At 41.7% G+C, this 20,182-nt stretch overlaps 1 protein-coding gene across 1 annotated transcript; it reads right to left on the bottom strand.

Moving 5' to 3' along the window:
- Positions 1-17,488: 17,488 nt before the first annotated feature.
- On the bottom strand, positions 17,489-19,593 carry LOC140818795 (uncharacterized). Its single transcript, XM_073178846.1, has 2 exons — positions 18,772-19,593; positions 17,489-18,656 (listed from the first exon to the last, which is right to left on the bottom strand). Exons 1-2 carry the CDS (start codon positions 19,517-19,519, stop codon positions 17,614-17,616), a joined length of 1,791 nt encoding a protein of 596 aa, XP_073034947.1. The 5' UTR covers positions 19,520-19,593; the 3' UTR covers positions 17,489-17,613.
- Between the last annotated feature and the right edge of the window lie 589 nt (positions 19,594-20,182).

Below are 20,182 nucleotides of genomic sequence, written 5' to 3'. Positions count from 1 at the left end.
AAAATTTCCCTAGCGCGTTTTAATCAAAACGAATAGCAGACGTTTCAGATTTGGTGATTTTTTCTTGTGTTTCCCCTCAACCTTTGGCCACTATTTATATGTGGAAATGATCAGCTGAATAGGAAGTTGTTACCACTCAATAATGGCTGTTAATAGACCTTAAATTAGCTGTTACAACCCCTCAAAATTAACCAGCTGTATATGTCCTATTTAAAATTTTGAATTTGAAGGTCGCATGCTTGTATTTTAAGGCTGCTGAACAATGACTCAAATGACCTTTAATTCTCTTTTATTCTACTGTTACAACTTGATCAATTCAATTTAGAATAATAGTGATTAAATGGAGAAAGCACATTTTGCACATTTATTCGAAATGCATGAAATATTGCAAGACTGATTTGATTTGGGTTTTCACATATTTTTCTACACTGTTTCCGTTACCCACTGAGGAGCTAACTGATTTATCTTATGTTCCTTAGTCTACTCAGTCTACCTTAGACGAGATGAAGACTAGGTTCTCTGCTTCCAGCGAACCTAACAAGAGATATGGCAAGAAGTGGGACATGAAGACAGAGTACTAAGTCCTTGTTGATGTGGTAACCAGACAAATCTTGGTTAAGGCATGATCTTTTGACGCCTACTATGCCGAGAAATTCATGGTAATGGATGTTATTGCCATTGGTCTTAACATAACTAGTCATCAATACTGTTTCAATAATTTTCATTCACTATTACTTTTGTTGTTACTCCCAAATCAGAAGAAACCTCAATTCCCAGCTAACATTGAATTCTTCTATGAGTTAGTCGTTTGCCCTTTATTAATTCAATTCTGAAATATAAAGTGTTTTTACTGCTATTTTAATAATTAAATAAATATCAAGAATATATATTTTTTAATAAATTGTTTTCCTAGGAAGTAATGAAATCTTGGGTTTTTTAATGTTGCAATTAGATAAATTAATTTAAAATTCATAGATTTCAGATATATTCAAATATATTTTTGTAGTTTTAGAGCAATAAAATAAATATCAGATCCACTATTGCATGTTTATACAACTAATAATAGAGATATTTGAAATCTATACTATTTTGTTTAACTAATGTATGAATAATTAAGATATAAGTTCAACATTTTACAAATTGTTTTGTCGTTAACAATAAAACTATAATCGAAATTCATATATTTCTAATTCATATCCTCAAATACAACATTAGTCTTCGACGATAATCAAGAAAAGAAAACAATCAAAAATAGGAAGAAATGATTCCAAATTGGGGGAAAAAACCATTACCTGCCATTATAGATGATTAATGGTAGTATAATAATTTTTTACCAGAAAATTTTCCTTGCGCATTTAAATGGATCCGAAATTCACACTTTGAGCAATGAAAAGCCATGACATCTACGAAACCATGAATCATATCCTTGCAATACCCACACCTTTGGCTTCCCATAGTAAGCATACGAGTCAGAGTCACCGGATGATCATGAAGGTGTCTTGGCATATCGATATTGTATCCGAACTTGATCTTCGACAACTTACCAGTTGAAGGAATGCAGTTAATATAAAATGAATGATCACATTTGCCACAATAATAAAACCAGAACTTTGGATTGATGTCTTCTTCACAAAACTCACATAGGTAGTGGTTCTCTTCTTCTTCTTGTGGGATTTGAACTGTAAGGTTGTAAATGAGGTCAAGTGGATGTCTATAAAATTTGTGCTCAACTGTTTTCGGTAAAAAGGCACAACTCGAGTGAATATGGTGATGACAAATTCCACAAGAGTAAGAGGCAAGTAGAGTAAGAACGATCACAACAGCAAAAGTTTATACGGACATAGGAAGACAAAGTGAGAAGGTGTTGTGGGTGTGATTCATGTTTGACGATGCTCGGAGAAGTGACACATTGAACATCCATGGAATACATATAACTGTTAGAGTAAAGTCTATGGGTAGTTGGCTATAGGGCAAGTGGAAGATTGTTAGAGTAGATGCCCTGTAAGCCAACTGTTGGTTGGAGAATTTATTGACTCAAGTGTAATAAACAATCTTTAATTTAATATAATTTACTTTTTAATGGTTTCATTTTACTTTATCTATATACCCATGCAATCAGCATAGATAAAGTCCTTGATTATGCTTTAATACAAATGAATCGTAATTCTATGTTGAAACTCATTTGTAAACACTGCATATTCTAAATTCATTCCTAGTCGATTCAGCCGCCTAAAATAAGGATAAAGGCCGCTTGAGCTCGAGACTAGCATCTGTGATATTGTGTACTGCGTTTCTTGGTAAGGGCATAGAGATGTCCAAACATGCAGATGGGTAGTCATATGATGATTATACCGAACAACCGTCCCTCGGACTTTCCAAGTGGTTATCATTCATCGAGAGGATAAGTCTATTGTTATGATTGTACACCATTAGTCCTTACGACCCGGGACAACACTGAGGCTTTATATGCTAGGGCTGTGCTTTGACTCGTTTACCGGCTCCAGGAAAGTCATCAGGTGGCGAGGTTGGGTACAGTTGCGACACATATAGGAGCCAGTGCAATGTAGTCGGGGATTCACCGCTCACCTATGGGTGTGGATATCCAATGTGATCAGATTAAATAGTAGTGCGTGGAATCTCTAGCAAGAAAATGAGATGTACGTTAGAGAAGGAGTTCTCCAATAGTACATGTGATGCCACTATTTATATGTATCACATAGTTATCGAATTATTATGCAACCCTCAATTAACCAATGGTCGATCGGGATATATGAGATGAAGGGACCGTACTATACGCTAATCATAATCGACTGGTTCTTGCAGGCACTATCAGTGAAACATAGGAATCATAGGGCGATTCTACTAGACGCTCTTACCATGGTTCGATGGGTCTAATAAAAAATATGATTTCTGACATTCTTATGATCAATTGTTGATATATAGAATGGGGAATAGGGTAAGCTCGAATAAATGATTATGTCCTGAATCACAGGGAGTTGTGAACTCACGGCTAACTGTATTCCTGAACCATTGAGGGTCATAAAAGCACTGGATCGTTTGTTCCCGTGGAGAGAATAAATTCAAGGAGTTGAATATATATTATAATATAGTAAATTCAAGGAGTTGAATTTATGATAATGAAATTCTGAGAAAATAAATTTAAGGAGTTTAATTTATGAGATAATAAATTCAAGAAGTTGAATTTATGAAATTTGGAGAGAATAAATTCAAGGAGTTGAATTTATAAAATTTGATAATTTAATTTATTAAACTCAAAAGTTGGGTTTACTAAATATTATTTTGGAGGTGATAAATTCAAAGAGTTGAATTTATAATTTAAATATTAAATTCAAATGTTGAATTTATAATGGATTTAAATTAAATGTAATGTGTGTATGTATTATGGGCTTGTAGGAGTACAAAACCAACATATAAATTATTAATGTTCATAATTAAACTTTCAAAGATTAATTAATTAACTAAACTAGTTGGACTAGAGTAATTAATTTATTAAGCTCATTAAGTGTTTGATTTAATTAATGAGCCCTAAGCTTATATATATGTGTATTAGGTTTGAGTTTATTAATTAACACTCATAATTTTGATTAAAAAAAAAAAAAACCTAGCCTGCACTATTTTCCCAAGGGGTGATTCACGAGTATTTCATACAAAAATCCTCCAAAATATTTGTGGCCACTTTTCAAGAATTAGAGCTTGAGTCGCCTCTCAAATTTTAATCTCCTACGCAAAAACTTCTTTCAAATATTCTAGTGCTATTTGGAAGAGGAATAAATCTTCTAGTCGTGGAGCTGATTAGAATAAGAAAGAAAGGATTTTGAAGATCGTTTGTAGGGATTCATCAATAGCTAGATCCGCCTATACCGGATTAGTTGGAGCCAAGTGATTTAATTCACTAAAGGTATAAATTTTAACGTCTTATGAATGTTTGATTCAATAAACCATACGAGTGCCCAAACATATATATTTTGATTGTCAAAATAAAATAAAAATTTTAAAACTACTTCTGCTGCGTTTTGGCACGAGAAAACCTAGATCCAACAATAACTGGTTCCATATCCAAATCCATTGTAGGCTTTATCACATTTGTAACAAAAAAACACGGAACAGAAATTACGTGATTTTGATAAAAGATGAACTGGATCACTCATGTAATAAGTCTTGATAACTAGGGGTAAATTTGCACAAGATTGATGGAGAAAGAAAAAACATTGAGGGTCGGGGCAACTATAGTAAGAAGGAGAAGGTGAGATTATCGGTAGAATAAATGCGTCGCATACCAACTGAATATCATCGCTCTCTCTGCTGTGAAAGATCCAAGAAGAATGGTTAGTGTGATATTTCTCAATATTCGATTTCACATCTTCAATTCCATCATCAGGATTTTCCGCAAATCATAATTTTATGAGCTTTGAGTAGACACGAGCAGTTTACACGTTTTTATGATACGCTGTTGATTTTCAGGATTGATACCCCATGGAAGACAGGCCCATCAAGAGCCCCATTATCTTTGGCCCATCCCTAGTCCAAGTGGAAAACAAGCCCATCAAGGGCCCAGATATTCTCCTATAAATACCAGGTTTGTGTGTTCAGTTGATTGATTCACTATATTGTTTTCAGCAGCGCCCTTAGCTGCTCCCCCCATATATCCTTAGTCTCTGACTTGAGCGTCGGAGGGGCTACGCCAGGACACCCTCCTGGCCCTCTCCTAACGGTCTTATTTGTGATTTCAGGCCCAGGGTAATTTTGAATCCGTGTCTAGATTAGTGACGCTTACGTGGATCGGACCCTGAAATTTCCCGTGAGCATCACTTGGCGCCGTCTGTGGGAACACTTGAGTTGAGGCGTAGAGATGGTAGGCAGGAAAGGAAGTAGAAGGGCTACCTCAGCATCATCGCATCCTCAGAGGGGACCCGAACAGTCTCATGCTGAGACGAGGCAGGAACAACCGCATCTTGAGGAGAGGACGGAACAACCTCGTCAAGAGACGAGAGCCGAGCAGTCCCATCACGAGACGAGGGTCGAGCAGACCCATCCCAGTGAGAATGTGGGGAACTTGACCCTGGAACAGTTGGGCCAATTCATCACCCATACAGTGGATGAGGCCATGAGGAGGAACCAAGAGTCCATGGGTGCTTGGGAACAGGCCCCTTGTCAGGAGCATGTGGAAAATGTTGAAGTACACCAGAGTAGGGTGGAGGAGACGCAACCCATGCAAAGTGGAGATATTAGTGAGATGGGGGAGATGTGGAAGGAGATACGGAGGTTGAGGGAGCAGGTAGGGAGTAGGGCGTCGGTACCCAAGAGAGGAAGCCCTTTTTCACTAGCCATATTGGAGGAAGGGCTTCCTCCGAATTTCCGACAGTCAAACGTTGGAGAGTATGACGGGCATACAGATCCCGAGGAACACTTGGGGAGATTTGAGAATGCGGCTCTGTTGCACCAGTATTCGGACGAAGTCAGGTGCAAGGTGTTTCTAGGCACGTTGGCGAGGTCGGCCCAGCAATGGTTTAATACCCTGCAGCCCAACTCAATACAGTCGTTCGAGGATTTCTCTGCAGCCTTCTTGCACCGATTTGCCAGCAGCAAGAGGCATCAAAAGAACTATTTAAGTCTGTCTGTGATGAAACAGCGAGAGGCTGAAACTTTGCGAGAGTTTGTCCAGCGCTTCAACACTGCAGCGCTAGAGATACCAGCGGCTACCCCTGACATCATGATAAGTGCATTTACACAAGGACTGAGGGGATGAGAGTTTTTTAAGTCGTTGGTCAAGAAGCCTTCCGTCGAGCTATGATGATTTGTTGGCTCGAGCTGAGAAATATATAAACTTGGAAGATGCTCAACGGTACAGAAGGATGGAAAACCAGCCAGGAGGAAGTAGGGGGGATGGAGCTGAGAGAGGTGGTAAGAAGAGAGGTGCAGGCGAGAGGGAGGATGATAGATCTAGAAGCAGAGGACAATTCTCATCGCATGTTCTTCTGAATAGGAATCGGGATAAAGTGATGGAGGTGAGGGAGTCAGGGGAGAGGGGAGAGAAGTCGCAGAGGGTTGAGAGTAGTGTCCGGCCTCCGCCGCGGGGTAGACAAGAAGGATCCTCGTCCGAGAGTGAACTGAGATCTCGCCAATCTTCTAGGCTGAGGTCGAGGCCCTCCTTGGATACATCCAAGGATCGAAGAGCCGAGGAGAGTAGGTCGGGGTCAGGAGGTCCCTCGGGAGCCCGCTGAACAAAGGAGAGGAACGAATGAGGATAAACACCCCACGAGAGGGATGATTCATATGATCTCGGGGGGTACTACTGATGGAGATTCCGGGAGAGCCCGGAAAGCGCATGGGAGGAGGTTGGAAAATTTTGAAATATCCAGGGGTGCAGACTTACCCCAAGATCCTGTCATCAGCTTCGGGCCGGAAGACCTTCGAGGCATCGTGGCCCCTCATAACGATGACTTGGTGGTGACGACCACCATTGCCAACTATGATGTGGCAAGGATCTTCATTGATAATGGGAGCTCGGTAAATATATTGTTTAAGAGCACGTTGGATCAGACGAAGGTGGAAGGATTCGAGTTTGATCCAGTTTCCACTCCTCTATATGGGTTCGCGGGCCATGCCATTCCGCCGCTGGGTCAGATTACTCTTCCCCTATCTTTGGGACGTGACTCTCGGCGGATAACAAAGATGATAACATTTACCGTGGTGGATACCCCCTCATCGTATAATGGAATCTTGGGACGGCCAGCCTTAAAGGATTTCAGGGCCGTAGCTTCTACGTATCATCAGAAGTTGAAATTTCCTGTGGGAAAGGAGGTGGGAGTTTTATGTGGAGACCAGAAAGTTGCACGACGATGTTATGAAGGAAAAGTGAAAGAAGAGGGGAAAAGGGCTCGTGTGGAGGTCAATATGATTAGAAGAGGGCGAAGCGGGTTGCCCGTGGTAGTGAGGGAGGTTCATGAGGTGATGGATGAAAAGCCGGATATTGTTACATTGGGGCCCGATGAGAAGACCCTCAGAATTGCCCCTGACCTTGACCCAAAAGTCAGGGAGGAACTCATTATTTGTTTACAAGCTAATCTCAGCGGATTCGCTTGGTCAGCCCAAGAGCTCACAGGGACAAGCCCAGATGTAGCAGAGCACCGATTGAACATCTTACAGAATTCTCGCCCCGTAAAGCAGAAGAAGAGACATTTATAGTTATAAAAAAAGAAGTGAGGGAGTTGCTCAATGTTGGGCACATTCGAGAGGTGCAGTTTCCTACTTGGCTCTCGAATTTCGTCCTTGTTCCGAAAAATTCAGGGAAATGGAGGATGTGTGTGGATTTCAGAGACCTCAATAAGGCATGCCCTAAAGATTGTTATCCTCTGCCTCGGATAGATCAGTTGGTGGACTCCACAGCGGGACATCAATATTTGTGTATGTTGGATGCTGATCAGGGATACCACCAAATCCCTTTGGCCGTGGAGGACCAAAATAAAGTGAGTTTCATTACCTCTGAAGGAACTTTCTGCTACGTGGTCATGCCCTTCGGACTTAAAAATGCCGGAGCCACGTATCAGAGACTGATGGATAGGGTATTTTCTGAGCAGATGGGAAGGAATGTCGAAGTGTATGTGGACGACATCATGGTAAAATCAAAAGACTCATCCCAGCTTGTACCTGATTTGGTGGAAACCTTTGCGACCCTCAAATCCTACGGGCTGAAGTTGAATCCTCAGAAGTGTATCTTCGGGGTGAGGAGTGGAAAGTTTTTGGGTTATATGGTGACAGAAAGAGGGATCGAGGCCAACCCCGAGAAAGTCCAAGCTATCCAAGATATGGTCTCTCCTCGGGGACCCAAAGATGTTCAACAGTTGACATGGAGGATTGCTGTTCTGGCACGTTTTATCTCGAGGTCCGCTCACAGAAGTTTACCATTTTTCCGGACCTCGCGCAAGGCGAACAAATTTGAATGGGGTCCGGATTGCGAGAAGGCTTTTTCTGAGTTGAAGGAGTATCTTGCTGAGCTTCCTGTCCTGGCCAAACCAGCAGCAGGTGAGCCTTTGTGGGTATATTTATCTGTCACTGAAGGAGCTGTGAGCTCGGTCCTAGTCAAGTCAGAAGGATCAGTTCAGCAGCCGGTTTACTACGTTTCGCATGCACTCAAAGGTGCAGAAATCAGGTATTCAAGGTTGGAAAAATTGGCTTTGGCTTTGGTGATGACAGCGAGGCGCTTGAGGCTCTACTTCCTATCTTATCCAATTGTGGTGCTAACTAACAGTCCATTGGGCAGAATCCTCACTCATTCCGATATGTCTGGCCGTTTGGTAAAATGGACTACTGAGCTGGGAGAGTATGACATCCAGTATGAGCCTAGAACAGCTATCAAAGCACAAGCCTTAGCCGATTTTCTGGCTGAGACCGTGCATCAGGAGAATGAAGACCCTTGTAAGGTGTATGTGGATGGTTCCTCGTCGAAGGATGGAAGTGGGGTGGGAGTAGTACTGATTTCACCAGCTGGAGAGGAAGTGAAGTTGGCTGTGAGATTGGATTTTCGAGCATCCAACAATGAGGCAGAGTATGAGGCTGTGTTGGCAGGACTGCGAGCAGCCAGAATTGTGGGAGCTACCTGGGTACTTTTTTTTTCTGACTCGCAGTTGGTAGCACAACAGATGAAGGGGACGTATGATGTGAAAGATGAGAAGCTTATTGAGTATGCTCGAGAAGTGGACAGAGTCAGAGAGAAATTCACAGAGATTACATTTGAACAGATTCCCAGGAAATAAAATGAAAAGGCGGACACTCTAGCCAAAATGGCTGGAACAATGGGAAGTTGAAAGACTAGAGATGTGGTATTTCAAGTTGAACTCACACCTCACATGAGTTCGCCCGCAGTGAAACAGGAGGAGGAGGATTGAAGAACCGCTATACTTGATTACTTGAAGGAGAGAAAACTTCCTGTTGACCCCAGAGAGGCTCATAAGTTGAAAATAAAATGTTCACACTATGTAATGGTTGGGGACGTGTTGTTTAGAACGTCTTTCGCAGGACCGCTCCTTCGGTGTTTAAGTTACCAAGAGGCTGATTATGTGCTCCGGAAAGTTCATGAGGGGTGTTGTGGAAATCATTTGGGAGCTTATGCATTGGCAAGGAAGGTGCTCCTCGCCGGTTATTCTTGGCCCTCAGTGCGGCATGATGCTCAAGAGTTGGTAATGTCTTGTGATAGTTGTCAACGTCATGCGCGGTTGAATCACCGGCCGGCCGCGATGATGAAGGTTGTCACGGCCGCCTGTCCCTTTGACCAGTGGGGAATGGATATCGTGGGACCTTTTCCTATAGCTCCTGCTCAGAAAAAATTCCTATTGGTAGCAATTGATTATTTTTCAAAGTGGGTGGAAGCAGAGCCTTTGGCCAGAATCACTGAGAACGACGTCCTGAAATTCTTGTGGAAGAGTATAGTATGCAGGTACGGGGTACCTAGGAGGCTGATATCGGATAATGGGAGACAGTTCCAAGGGGCCAAAATCGAAGCTTGGTGTAAAGAGATGAAGATCCAACAAGTCTTTACATCTGTAGCTTACCCGCAGAGTAATGGCCAGGTGGAAGTGACTAATCGGACGCTGGTACAGGGCCTGAAAGTTCGACTGGGCGAAGCCAAAGGCAATTAGGTGGATGAGCTACCAAGTGTCTTATGGGCATACCGAACCACTCCGAGAGAGGGAACCAAAGAAACTCTTTTCAGTTTGGTCTACGGTAATGAAGCAGTGCTCTCGGCTGAGATCGGGCTGGAATCGGCAATGGTGATGTTTTATGACGAGGACAATGGTGCGAGACGCGCTACTGACCTTGATCTTTTGGAAGGAAAGAGGGAGGCTGCTAGCATTCAATTGGAAGCTTATAAGAACCGCATTGCACAGTCTTATAATCGAAGAGTCGTGCAAAGAATCTTTCAGGTGGGTGATTTGGTCCTGAGGAAGGTGCCAGAAGAGCTGAGGGGAAAATTGGACCAAAGGTGGGAGGGTCCCTTCAAGGTGGTCGTGAGGTTGAGCTCTGGAGCCTATTACTTAGAGAATGCGCAAGGCAAAGCTTGGAAGAGACCTTAGAATGCTTATCATCTTAGGAAGTATTATTCTTGATTATGTCATTGATGTATTTTTTTTCCTGAATTTTCCTATGTAATCCATTGGAATTCAATAAAATCAAGTTCTTCCTTTTAGTTCATGAATGTTGTAGTATCGTGAGAGTGATAAAATGATTTTATTTTCCTACTAAGGCAACTCCTAGTAAAGGAGCAGCGTGAAAAATTTTAACTTTCCTGCTAAGGCATCGCCTAGTAGAGGAGCAGAGGGTGGAGGTGATGAATTTTTATTTTCTTACTAAGGCATCGCCCAGTAGAGGAGTTAGAGAGTGATGTGCTTGAAAATTTTATTCTCCTGCTAAGGCATCGCCTAGTAGAGGAGCAGAGGGTGGAGATGATAAATTTTTATTTTCCTACAAAGGCATCGCCTAGTAGAGGAGCAGCGTGAAAAATTTTAACTTTCCTGCTAAGGCATCGCCTAGTAGAGGAGCAGAGGGTGGAGATGATAAATTTTTTTTTCCTACTAAGGCATCCCATAGTAGAGGAGCAGCGTGAAAAATTTTAACTTTCCTGCTAAGGCATCGCCTAGTAGAGGAGTAGAGGGTGGAGGTGATGAATTTTTATTTTCCTGTTAAGGTATCACCTAGCAGAGGAGTTAGAGGGTGAAGTCTTTAATTTTTATTTTCCTACTAAGGTATCACCTAGCAGAGGAGTTAGAGGGTGGAGGTGTTGTTATTTTCCTGCTAAGGTGTCACCTAGCAGAGGAGTTAGAGGGTGGAGATGTTGATTTTTACTTTCCTGCTAAGGTATCACCTAGTAGAGGAGTTAGAGGGTGGAGGTGTTGATTTTTACTTTCCTGCTAAGGTGTCACCTAGCAGAGGAGTTAGAGGGTGGAGATGTTGATTTTTATTTTCCTGCTAAGGTGTCACCTAGCAGAGGAGTTAGAGGGTGGAGATGTTGATTTTTATTTTCCTGCTAAGGTATCACCTAGCAGAGGAGTTAGAGGGTGGAAGTATTGAATTTTTATTTTCCTGCTAAGGTATCACCTAGCAGAGGAGTTAGAGGGTGGAGATGTTGATTTTTATTTTCCTGCTAAGGTGTCACCTAGCAGAGGAGTTAGAGGGTGAAAGTATTGAATTTTTATTTTCCTGCTAAGGTATCACCTAGCAGAGGAGTTAGAGGGTGGAGGTATTGATTTTTATTTTCCTGCTAAGGTGTCATCTAGCAGAGAAGTTAGAGGGTGGAAGTATTGAATTTTTATTTTCCTGCTGAGGTGTCACCTAGCAGAGGAGTTAAAGGGTGGAGATGTTGATTTTTATTTTTCCTGCTAAGGTATCACCTAGCAGAGGAGTTAGAACGTGGAAGTATTGAATTTTCAATTTCCTGCTAAGGCATCACCTAGCAGAGGAGTTAGAGGGTGGTGGTGTTGAAATTTTATTTTCCTGCTAAAGTGTCACCTAGCAGAGGAGTTAAAGGGTGGAGATATTGATTTTTATTTTTTCTGCTAAGGTATCACCTAGCAGAGGAGTTAGAAGGTAGAAGTATTGAATTTTCATTTTCCTGCTAAGGTATCACATAACAGAGGAGTTAGAGGATGGAAGTATTGAGTTTTTAAATTTCCTGCTGAAGTATCACCTAGCAGAGCAGTTAGATAATGGTGACGTTGAATTTTTATTTTCCTGTTAGAGCATCGCCTAGTAGAAGGGAAGGGGAGTCGGATATTTTATTAGCCCTTGTGGTTTAATAACATCAAAATTAAACTCGTGAGAAGTCGTAAAAATCAAATGCAAAATACTCAATGTTGCATAAAGCGAGTTCGTACATGTACAAGGAAATAACCAAATGTAAACATCACCAAAGTTGCATTGTAAGACAGAAAGTAAAGCAGTGCAGAAAATAACATAAATAAAAGAGCTCGATCTAAGAATCAGAGGGAAGACTCGATATGAAGCCCTCAAATCGATGAAGTCAGTAGGGGCGCCTGGCAGAGGATAGCCCTGAGCATGGAAAAGGCCGACTGCACCCTCAAAACCCACCCCCAGGTAGTGAAAAGCTTTCGGGCCACAGATCTCGACAAATTCTTCGGATTTGAGAAATTCCTCTTTGAAGGAGGAGGCTTCTGCAACATGTCGTGCCTCGGCGTCTTTAAGCTCAGCCTGTGAATTCTTTAATTCTTTCTTCAGCTTCTGGATCTCTTTAGCTTGATCCTCTATCAGCCGCTGAGACTCCTGCTTCTGTTTTGAGAGCTCGCCGCACTGGATCTGGGACTCCGAAAATTGAGCTTGGGACTCCGAAAGCTCCTCGGCATGCGACACTTTCATCTCATCAATAGTAGCCTGGAGTTGTTCGCGGAGAGCCTGGACCTCGCGTAATTCTTGACAAGAGTCAAATCGAGCGGCGTGAGTGCGCTCAGCCAACTCCCCGACGTACATCATGCCCTGCATAAGTAGACAAGGGTGAAAAGACGACAAGAAGATCAAATGTATATTAAACATCAATCTAAAGGTTATGAGGAGAAGTATACCTCGGTGACACTGATGCATGTCCGGCGGAGGAGGTCTGACCACCCTAATGAACTCATGAACGCTGCATCGGCGTCGGAAGGAAGCTGATACATTATCTTCTGAGCCAGATGAGTAGGACCCCGCCCCACGATGGCCAAATCCGTAGTGTATAGAGGATGCACCCCCGATTCAAGGGGAGGTCCCTCATCGGGCTCGGACCCCTCTGGAGAAGAGATCGATAAGACAGAAATCTCAGAAATCTTGCGCTTGCCATGCTGAGGGGCTGACGGGCTAAGATCAGTGGATGCATTTTGCTTACCAGAAGGAGGAGGGGACTTGGCGCGAGGAGATGGCGAGGAGGCTCGCTTGGAGGCGGAGGAGGAGGAGCCTTCCTTCTTCTTCTTCGCAGCAGTAGGGGACCTAGGGGAGCTAGTAGGCTTCTTCGCGGTAGTAGAACAGAAACCTGTTTTCTTTTTCCCAGCAGTAGAACAATCTCCCTTTGGGCCCATCGTGACTGTCGGAATAACTGACTTCTGGGGTGCTGATGAGGAACCTCCAGCCTTCGCCTTGGAAAGTTCGCGGAGGAATATGGCGTTCATAACTCTAGTACCTGCAAGAAGAGACAATAAACCAAATAAGAATGTTATCAAGTAACATAATAAGCAAAAGCAAGACGAGAAATATGAAAAGTGAGAGTATCTACCAGCATTCTCCTTCAGCTTAATTTTCGCGGGACTTAACCCGGCGTGACACAGAAGATCTTCAGATAGAAGTTTGGGAATGTTAAAGCATCGGTCTCCTAATACACTCATTATCCGCAAGTACTCCTCGTCTTTCTTATAACTCTTGGAAAGTTTGGGTTTAGTGAAGACAGGGTACCAATCGGTAAAGCAAGTCAATTCTTTGGGTGGCTGTACAAAGAAGAAGTATTTTTTCCAGTCCTTCACATGACTGGGGGCCCCATCGTACAGTTTGTGGCTAGACCTGGAGGTTACATAGAAAGGTCCATCTTTTGACCTGGACAAAACTAAGAAGTAGGAAAAAGTGGTGCAATTCAAAGGGAGGCCTAGAGCCCTGAATAACACAACGAAACAGCTTATCAAACGGAAGGCATTAGGCGTGAGTAAACCTAAGTGCACCTGATAGTACTTGCTTAATTCTTGAAAGAAATCACACAGGGGGAAACGAAGGCCGGCATCAAAATGATGCTGAAAAAAGGTATAATAGCCCTTAGGGGCTAGATAAGGTCGGTCCTTTGGGCTAGGAATGATGATCTGGTGGGAGGAAGGAATGTGCCACAGAGTCCTAATTTTCGACTCACTACCAGGAGGAATGTGGGATGACAAGTGACCAAACCATAAGTTATCTGCCTCAGATATGTTCATTTGTTGGGTCACGTGACGAACTTCCTTACCCGGACGACTATGAACGGTGACTTCCTCCTCAGGAGGATCAAGGGTAAAATCAAGATCAGCTAGGGAAGTCCTACCCTGGCTAGACTCGCTGGACCTGCTAGACTCACTAGACCCGCTGGACCTCTCGGAACCACTCGAAGAACTAGACCCGGAATCTGAAGAAGACATAAATGATAAGGATAATAAAACAGGAAAAGGAGATAACTGACCCGCGCGAGACGCGCTAAAAAGTGCTCAAGGGATAAGACGCCGGAAAAAAGCGAGTAGGTAAAGGGCTGGCGCTTGGCGGACTGGCATGGGCACGCAGCGAGCAAGCGTGGGCGCGCGGGGCGAGCGTGGGTGCTCGGAGGGGCGAGCCGGCGCGCGGGGCGAGCGGGAGTGCTCGGCGGGGTGAGCGTGGGTGCTCGGCAGGGGCGAGCGTGGGCACGCGGCGAGCAGGTGTGGGCGCGAGGGGCGAGCTGGCGCGCGGGAGTGCTCGGAAGGTGGGCAGGCGTGGCTGGGGGGCTCTCGGCAAGTAGGCGAGGCGCACTCGGCAGGGGCGCTCGGCAGGTGGGCGAGCGTGGCTCTGCAGGGGCGCTCGGCAGGTGGGCGAGCGCGGCAGGTAGGCGAGGCGCACTCGGCAGGTGGGCGAGCGTCGCTCGGCTGGGACAGGGCGAACGTGGGCAGGGCTCGGCGAGCTTGGGCAGGGCTCGACGAGCGTGAGCTGGGGCTCGGCTGCGGCAGGGCGAGCGAGAGGATGGGGAGCGTGCGCGCGGGGTGGGCTGCTGTGCGGGGCTAGGCGAGCGTGGCTCGGTTGGGGCAGGGCGAACATGATCTGGGGCTCGGCAGCGGCGGCGAGGACGGCGGCGGCAAGAATGAGGCGGTGGCTAGGTGATGAAATTGTAGGGAGAAATAAAACTAAAAGAAGGTGGCCTCTATTTATAGGGGAGCTCAGCCCATACCTTACCATTTAGGAGGAGATTGAGATTTGATTTGATATCTTTCCCTCCAGATTAAGATTGCGATTTGATTTGTTTCCAAATCTTGGGAGACTGGAGAACGGCAGGAAAAATGCACGGCAGGTCGATCCCCGTTCGCAGCAGCAAACATCGTTCGTTAACGAAAAGCGGAATAAATATTTGTAGTACGGTACGTCCTCATCGTCGATAAACCAAGGACAACACAACTAATCGACCTTTGAACCTACGATTCAGTTCGACTTGGGAGGGGGAGACTGGTGATACCCCATGGAAGACAGGCCCATCAAGGGCCCCATTATCTTTGCCTCATCCCTAGCCCAAGTGGAAAACAAGCCCATCAAGGGCCCAGGTATTCTCCTATAAATACCAGGTTTGAGTGTTCAGTTGATTGATTCACTAAATTGCTTTTAGCAGCGCCCTTAGCTGCTCCCCCCATATATCATCAGTCTCTGACTTGAGCGTCGGAGGGGCTACGCCAGGACACCCTCCTGGCCCCCTCCTAACGGTCATATTTGTGATTTCAGGCTCAGGGTAATTTTGAAGCCCGTGTCTGGATTAGTGACGCTTGCGTGGATCGGACCCTAAAATTTTCCGTGAGTATCAAGGATTTTACTCGTTTATTTTATATATGCATGATTGTGGGCCGAGTTGACAATATTTTAAACTGCTATATTTTTACTGTCAAATATTTACGATTATTTTTAAATGAAATATTTTTCAGTAGGGTTTTATGCATGCAAAATATTTAAATGTTATTTCGAAAATAGATGCTTTAAAAAAAAATATTTCCGCACTTTTAAAACGGTAGACGTTACGTAATTCAATTGAAATCACATACAATCGAGTCTGCATTCTCGAACCAGGCCTATAGATAGCAGACATCATTTGATCTGAGATCATCTGTTAAACATGAACATCATATTAGAATACCTCTTCATAGAACAACAGGTAGCTGATATCTTTACCAAACCGCTTGTAGAGACTGAGTTTTCGCATTTTAAAAATATATTAGGCCTTATTTATTTATCTTAGATGTACATTTATTTAGGGATAATCGATTAGGGGAGTCTTACTGATAAGTCAGTCGGACTTGGAAACTCACTGATTTATTAGTACTCATTAAAAAACTGATCTTATCATTTAGTAATGAATTTAGTGACTTATTTATTTCCTTAATTAACCATTAAGGAAAACCAATTTTCTAATTTTCGTTTAATTACATTTATTAAAATTTGAAATTTTCAAAATGATTAGCATGTATTTTAATTTTATTCCAAGTTATTCTTGATCGACTCGTACAATGTAAGAATTTTTTAAATTTCAGAAGTTTTTATTCCATATCCTGACACGTGTCTGCGCTATCTGACTCAAGTTGCACATATAAATACCAGTTACACTCCATATTTTTCATTTATTATTTTCATATATTCTTAACTTCGATAACTTTCTAACTTTATTGCAATCAAACCTTTTTACTTTTTTTCAAAATTTTCATCTGCAGAAATGTCAACTCCATACATAGCGAATGTTCTTTCCATCAATTTTGAATATATTTACTCAATGGAATATGGCGCTATTGTCTCTGTTTTCAAACTGACTGAGTCATCTAGACTCAAGACTTTCTTGAGCTCATCTCTAGACATCAATGTGACAGAATTAAAGATGTTCTATCCACGAGGATCTATTTCTAATGAAGGGAAGATTTTTATGCAAATTGGAGAGCAAACCCTGCTGATCGATGAAGCTTACTTTGCTACACTATTTCAGTTACCCACTGAGGAGCTAACCGATTTATCTTATGTTCCTCAGTCTATCTTGGAGGAAATGAAGACTAGGTTCTCTGCTTCCAGCGAGCCTAACAAGACATATGGCAAGAAGCTAGACATGAAGATGGAGTACCAACTTCTTGTTGATGTGGTAGCCAAACAAATCTTGGCTAAGGCAAGATCTTTTGACGCCTACACTGCCGAGAAATTCATGGTAATGGATGTTATTGCCATCGGTCTTAAGATAACTAGTCATCAGTACCGTTTCAGAAATTTTCATTTACTATTAGTTTTGTTGTTACTCCCAAATCAGAAGAAACCCAAATCCCCAGCTAACATTACATTATTCTATGAGTTCCTCAGTCGTTTGCCCTTTATTAATTTCAATTCTGAAATATAAATAGTTTTCACTGTTGTTTTAATAAATTAAATATATATCAAGAATATATATATTTTTTAATAAATTTTTTTTCGATGAAGTAATGAAATCTTGTTGGGTTTTTTAATGTTGCAATTGGATCGATGAATTTCAAATTCATAAATTTTCATATATAGTCAAATATATTTTTATAGTTTTAGAGAAACAATAAAAAAATTATCAGATCCACTATTCATGTTTATACAATGTTTATGTTAATTATGGTGTATTTCAAGTGCAACTAATATTTGAAATCCATTCTATTTTGTTTAACTAATGTATGAATAATTAAGATATGAATTCAATATTTTACAAATTGTTTTGTTGTTATCGATAAAACTATAATCGAAATTCATATATTTCAAATTCATATCCTCAAATACAACATTGGTCTTCGACAATAATCAAGAAAAGAAAACAATCAAAAACAGGAAGAAATGATTCCAAATTGGGGGAAAAAAACCATTACATGTCATTATAGATGATTAATCGTAGTATATTATTTGTTTACCAGAAAATGTTCCCGCGCATTTAAAATGGATCCAAAAGTCACACTTTGAGCAATGAAAAGCCATATCATCTACGAAACCAGGAATCATATCCTTGCAATACCCACACCTTTGGCTTCCCATAGTAAGCATACGAGTCAGAGTCACCGGATGATCATGAACGTGTCTTGGCAAATCGATATTGTATCCGAACTTGATCTTCGACAACTTACCAGTTGAAGGAATACAGTTAATATGAGATGAATGATCACATTTGCCACAATAATAAAACCAGAAATTTGTATTGATGTCTTCTTCACAAAACTCACATAGGTAGTGGTTCTCTTCTTCTTCTTGTGGGATTTGAACTGCAAGGTTGTAAATGAGGTCAAGTGGATGTCCATCAAATTTGTTCTCAACTGTTTTCGGTAAAAAGGCACAACTCGGGTGAATATGGTGACGACAAATTCCACAAGAGTAAGAGGCAGTAAAGTAAGAACGATCACAGCAGCAAAAGTTTATACGGATATAGGAAGACAAAGTGAGAAGGTGTTGGGGGTGTGATTCATGTTTGACGATGTTCGGAGAAGTCGCACATTGAACATCCATGTAATATATATAAGTACCGGTTGCGTATCCAAATCCATTGCAGGATTTATCACATATGTAACAAAAAAACACGGAACAGAAATCACGTGATTTTGATACAAGATGAAATGGATCCCTCTCATAAGTCTTGACAACTAGGGGTAAATTTGCACAAGATTGATGGAGGAGGAAAAAACATTGAGGGTTGGGGCAACTATAGTAAGAAGGAGGAGGTGAGATTATGGGTAGAATACATGCGTTGCATACTAACTCAATATCATCACTCTCTCTGTTGTGAAAGTTCCAAGAAGAATGGTCAGTGTGGTATTTCTCAATATTCGATTTCACATCTTCAATTCCATCATCCTCTCTGTTCTGGAGTATTGCACGATTTATCAAACTTGAAAATGTATCAGGCCTACTTGGAAGATGAATGGATGATTGAACTATATCTGCAAAAAATATGTAAGATTGAAACCAAGTATAGGGACATGCATCTAAAGTTGTGCTCAAGCTACTATCCTAGCCAAAGAATGCAGAAGCGTATTCAACGAAACTAGTCATTACCTGTGTTCTCCACCGCTGACACTGCACAATGTATATGAGCTACACTGGTACACCATCCACAAACAAAAGCACCAAGGGTCAATGATACCTCATCGTTGCATAATAGGCATTTCCTATTGGTCCGAAATTTGAAACTACGAAGGGAATAAAGGATAAAGAGAGGGTGAGGATGATGCTCGATATTTATGACGGTAGGTACTGAGCAACAATCCTGATGAATATAAAAACTACACTTTTGACAAGAGAAAAATATCCCGTCTTGCTTCCTCCCACATGCATCACATACCAATGATGCTTCCTTACACATTGCCATCAATGGGTGCTCATGATGGCTAATGTGTTTTATGTTTATCTCCAAAGGAAAAGCACATTGGCAGTGCAGATAAAACTCATGCAGAGTACCATATCCTTTAATGGACCGCAAGCAGCATTTATAAGTAAAGTTCTTACACAAGTTCCCACATTTCTCACATTTGCAATTGTCATTAGGTGGCTTTGCTAGTAAACTAATATCATAGGGATTTCCGCCAAATTCAAGTTCTGCTGATTGGAGCAATTCTGTGCAAGGTTGGTGCAGAAAAAAATTGCAACCTTGGCTACATGTATAAGAAGGACTTGATATTATTGCCACCCCACACGCACTGCAATACGCCTTGGGATTTTCTTCGTCAACATATATCAGTGGATGATCATGGCTAGAATGTTTATGTTCTTTACTGTTGAGTGTTGTGTCGATTTGTGAGGACATCGTATAGAACTTTTCTTTTTTGATGCTAGCGTCGAAGCTCTACAAACTAAGATTGTGTTACGGAATAAATGAGAAATTGAAGAAATATATAGGGAAGAAATCAGACAAATTAAAGTAATCAAACATGGAACAAGATCAGCAAGCAAGGTATATGGGAAAGTTGTGTGTTGAGTGTATAAATGGCAAGCACAATCTTAGTCATTAAATATTTCCTAAACCTTTTACTTTTCCTAAAGTAATCAAACATGGAACAAGAGCCTGTAGTTATTCTACGTTTTTTTTGGTTGTTTTTGAGTTCTAATTCTGTAAATTGTATTCCAATTGATCATTTTCACATTTCCAATTAAATCCTTCATGAATGTTTTTGCAAAAAATTCTTGTTAGCCATTTCAAATTCCAAATTGTCTTCAAATGTAATTTTTATATATATGTTTTTGGAAGTATTTCAAATACTTTGATTTTTAATTAATTAATCTTCAAATCTAAATAGACCCATCCAAATACAGTCTTAAGCTATGTTTTGGTTGAAATATTTGGTGGATTTCCATTCATAAGTGTTCAAACAAATTGATTAAGATTGTTTGAGTCACTTCAAATACATTTTTCTAAATTCACTTCGTAAATAAAATATTTAATTCCAAGAACAACATTAAGACATGTACA

Source organism: Primulina eburnea, chromosome 17, assembly GCF_022965805.1.
Source record: "Primulina eburnea isolate SZY01 chromosome 17, ASM2296580v1, whole genome shotgun sequence".
In the NCBI taxonomy this organism is placed as follows: Eukaryota; Viridiplantae; Streptophyta; class Magnoliopsida; order Lamiales; family Gesneriaceae; genus Primulina; species Primulina eburnea.
Note: the sequence above shows the minus strand (reverse complement) of the source record. Positions and strands in the feature narration are given on the sequence as shown.

What these genes read in the sequence shown, in the direction of transcription:
- LOC140818795 (XM_073178846.1), bottom strand. Translation starts at nt 19,519, where the DNA reads ATGTCCTCACAAATCGACACAACACTCAACAGTAAAGAACATAAACAT. An exon ending in GTCAGCGGTGGAGAACACAG is followed by an intron (nt 18,657 to 18,771) that starts GTAATGACTAGT and finishes TATTTTTTGCAG; the next exon opens with ATATAGTTCAATCATCCATT.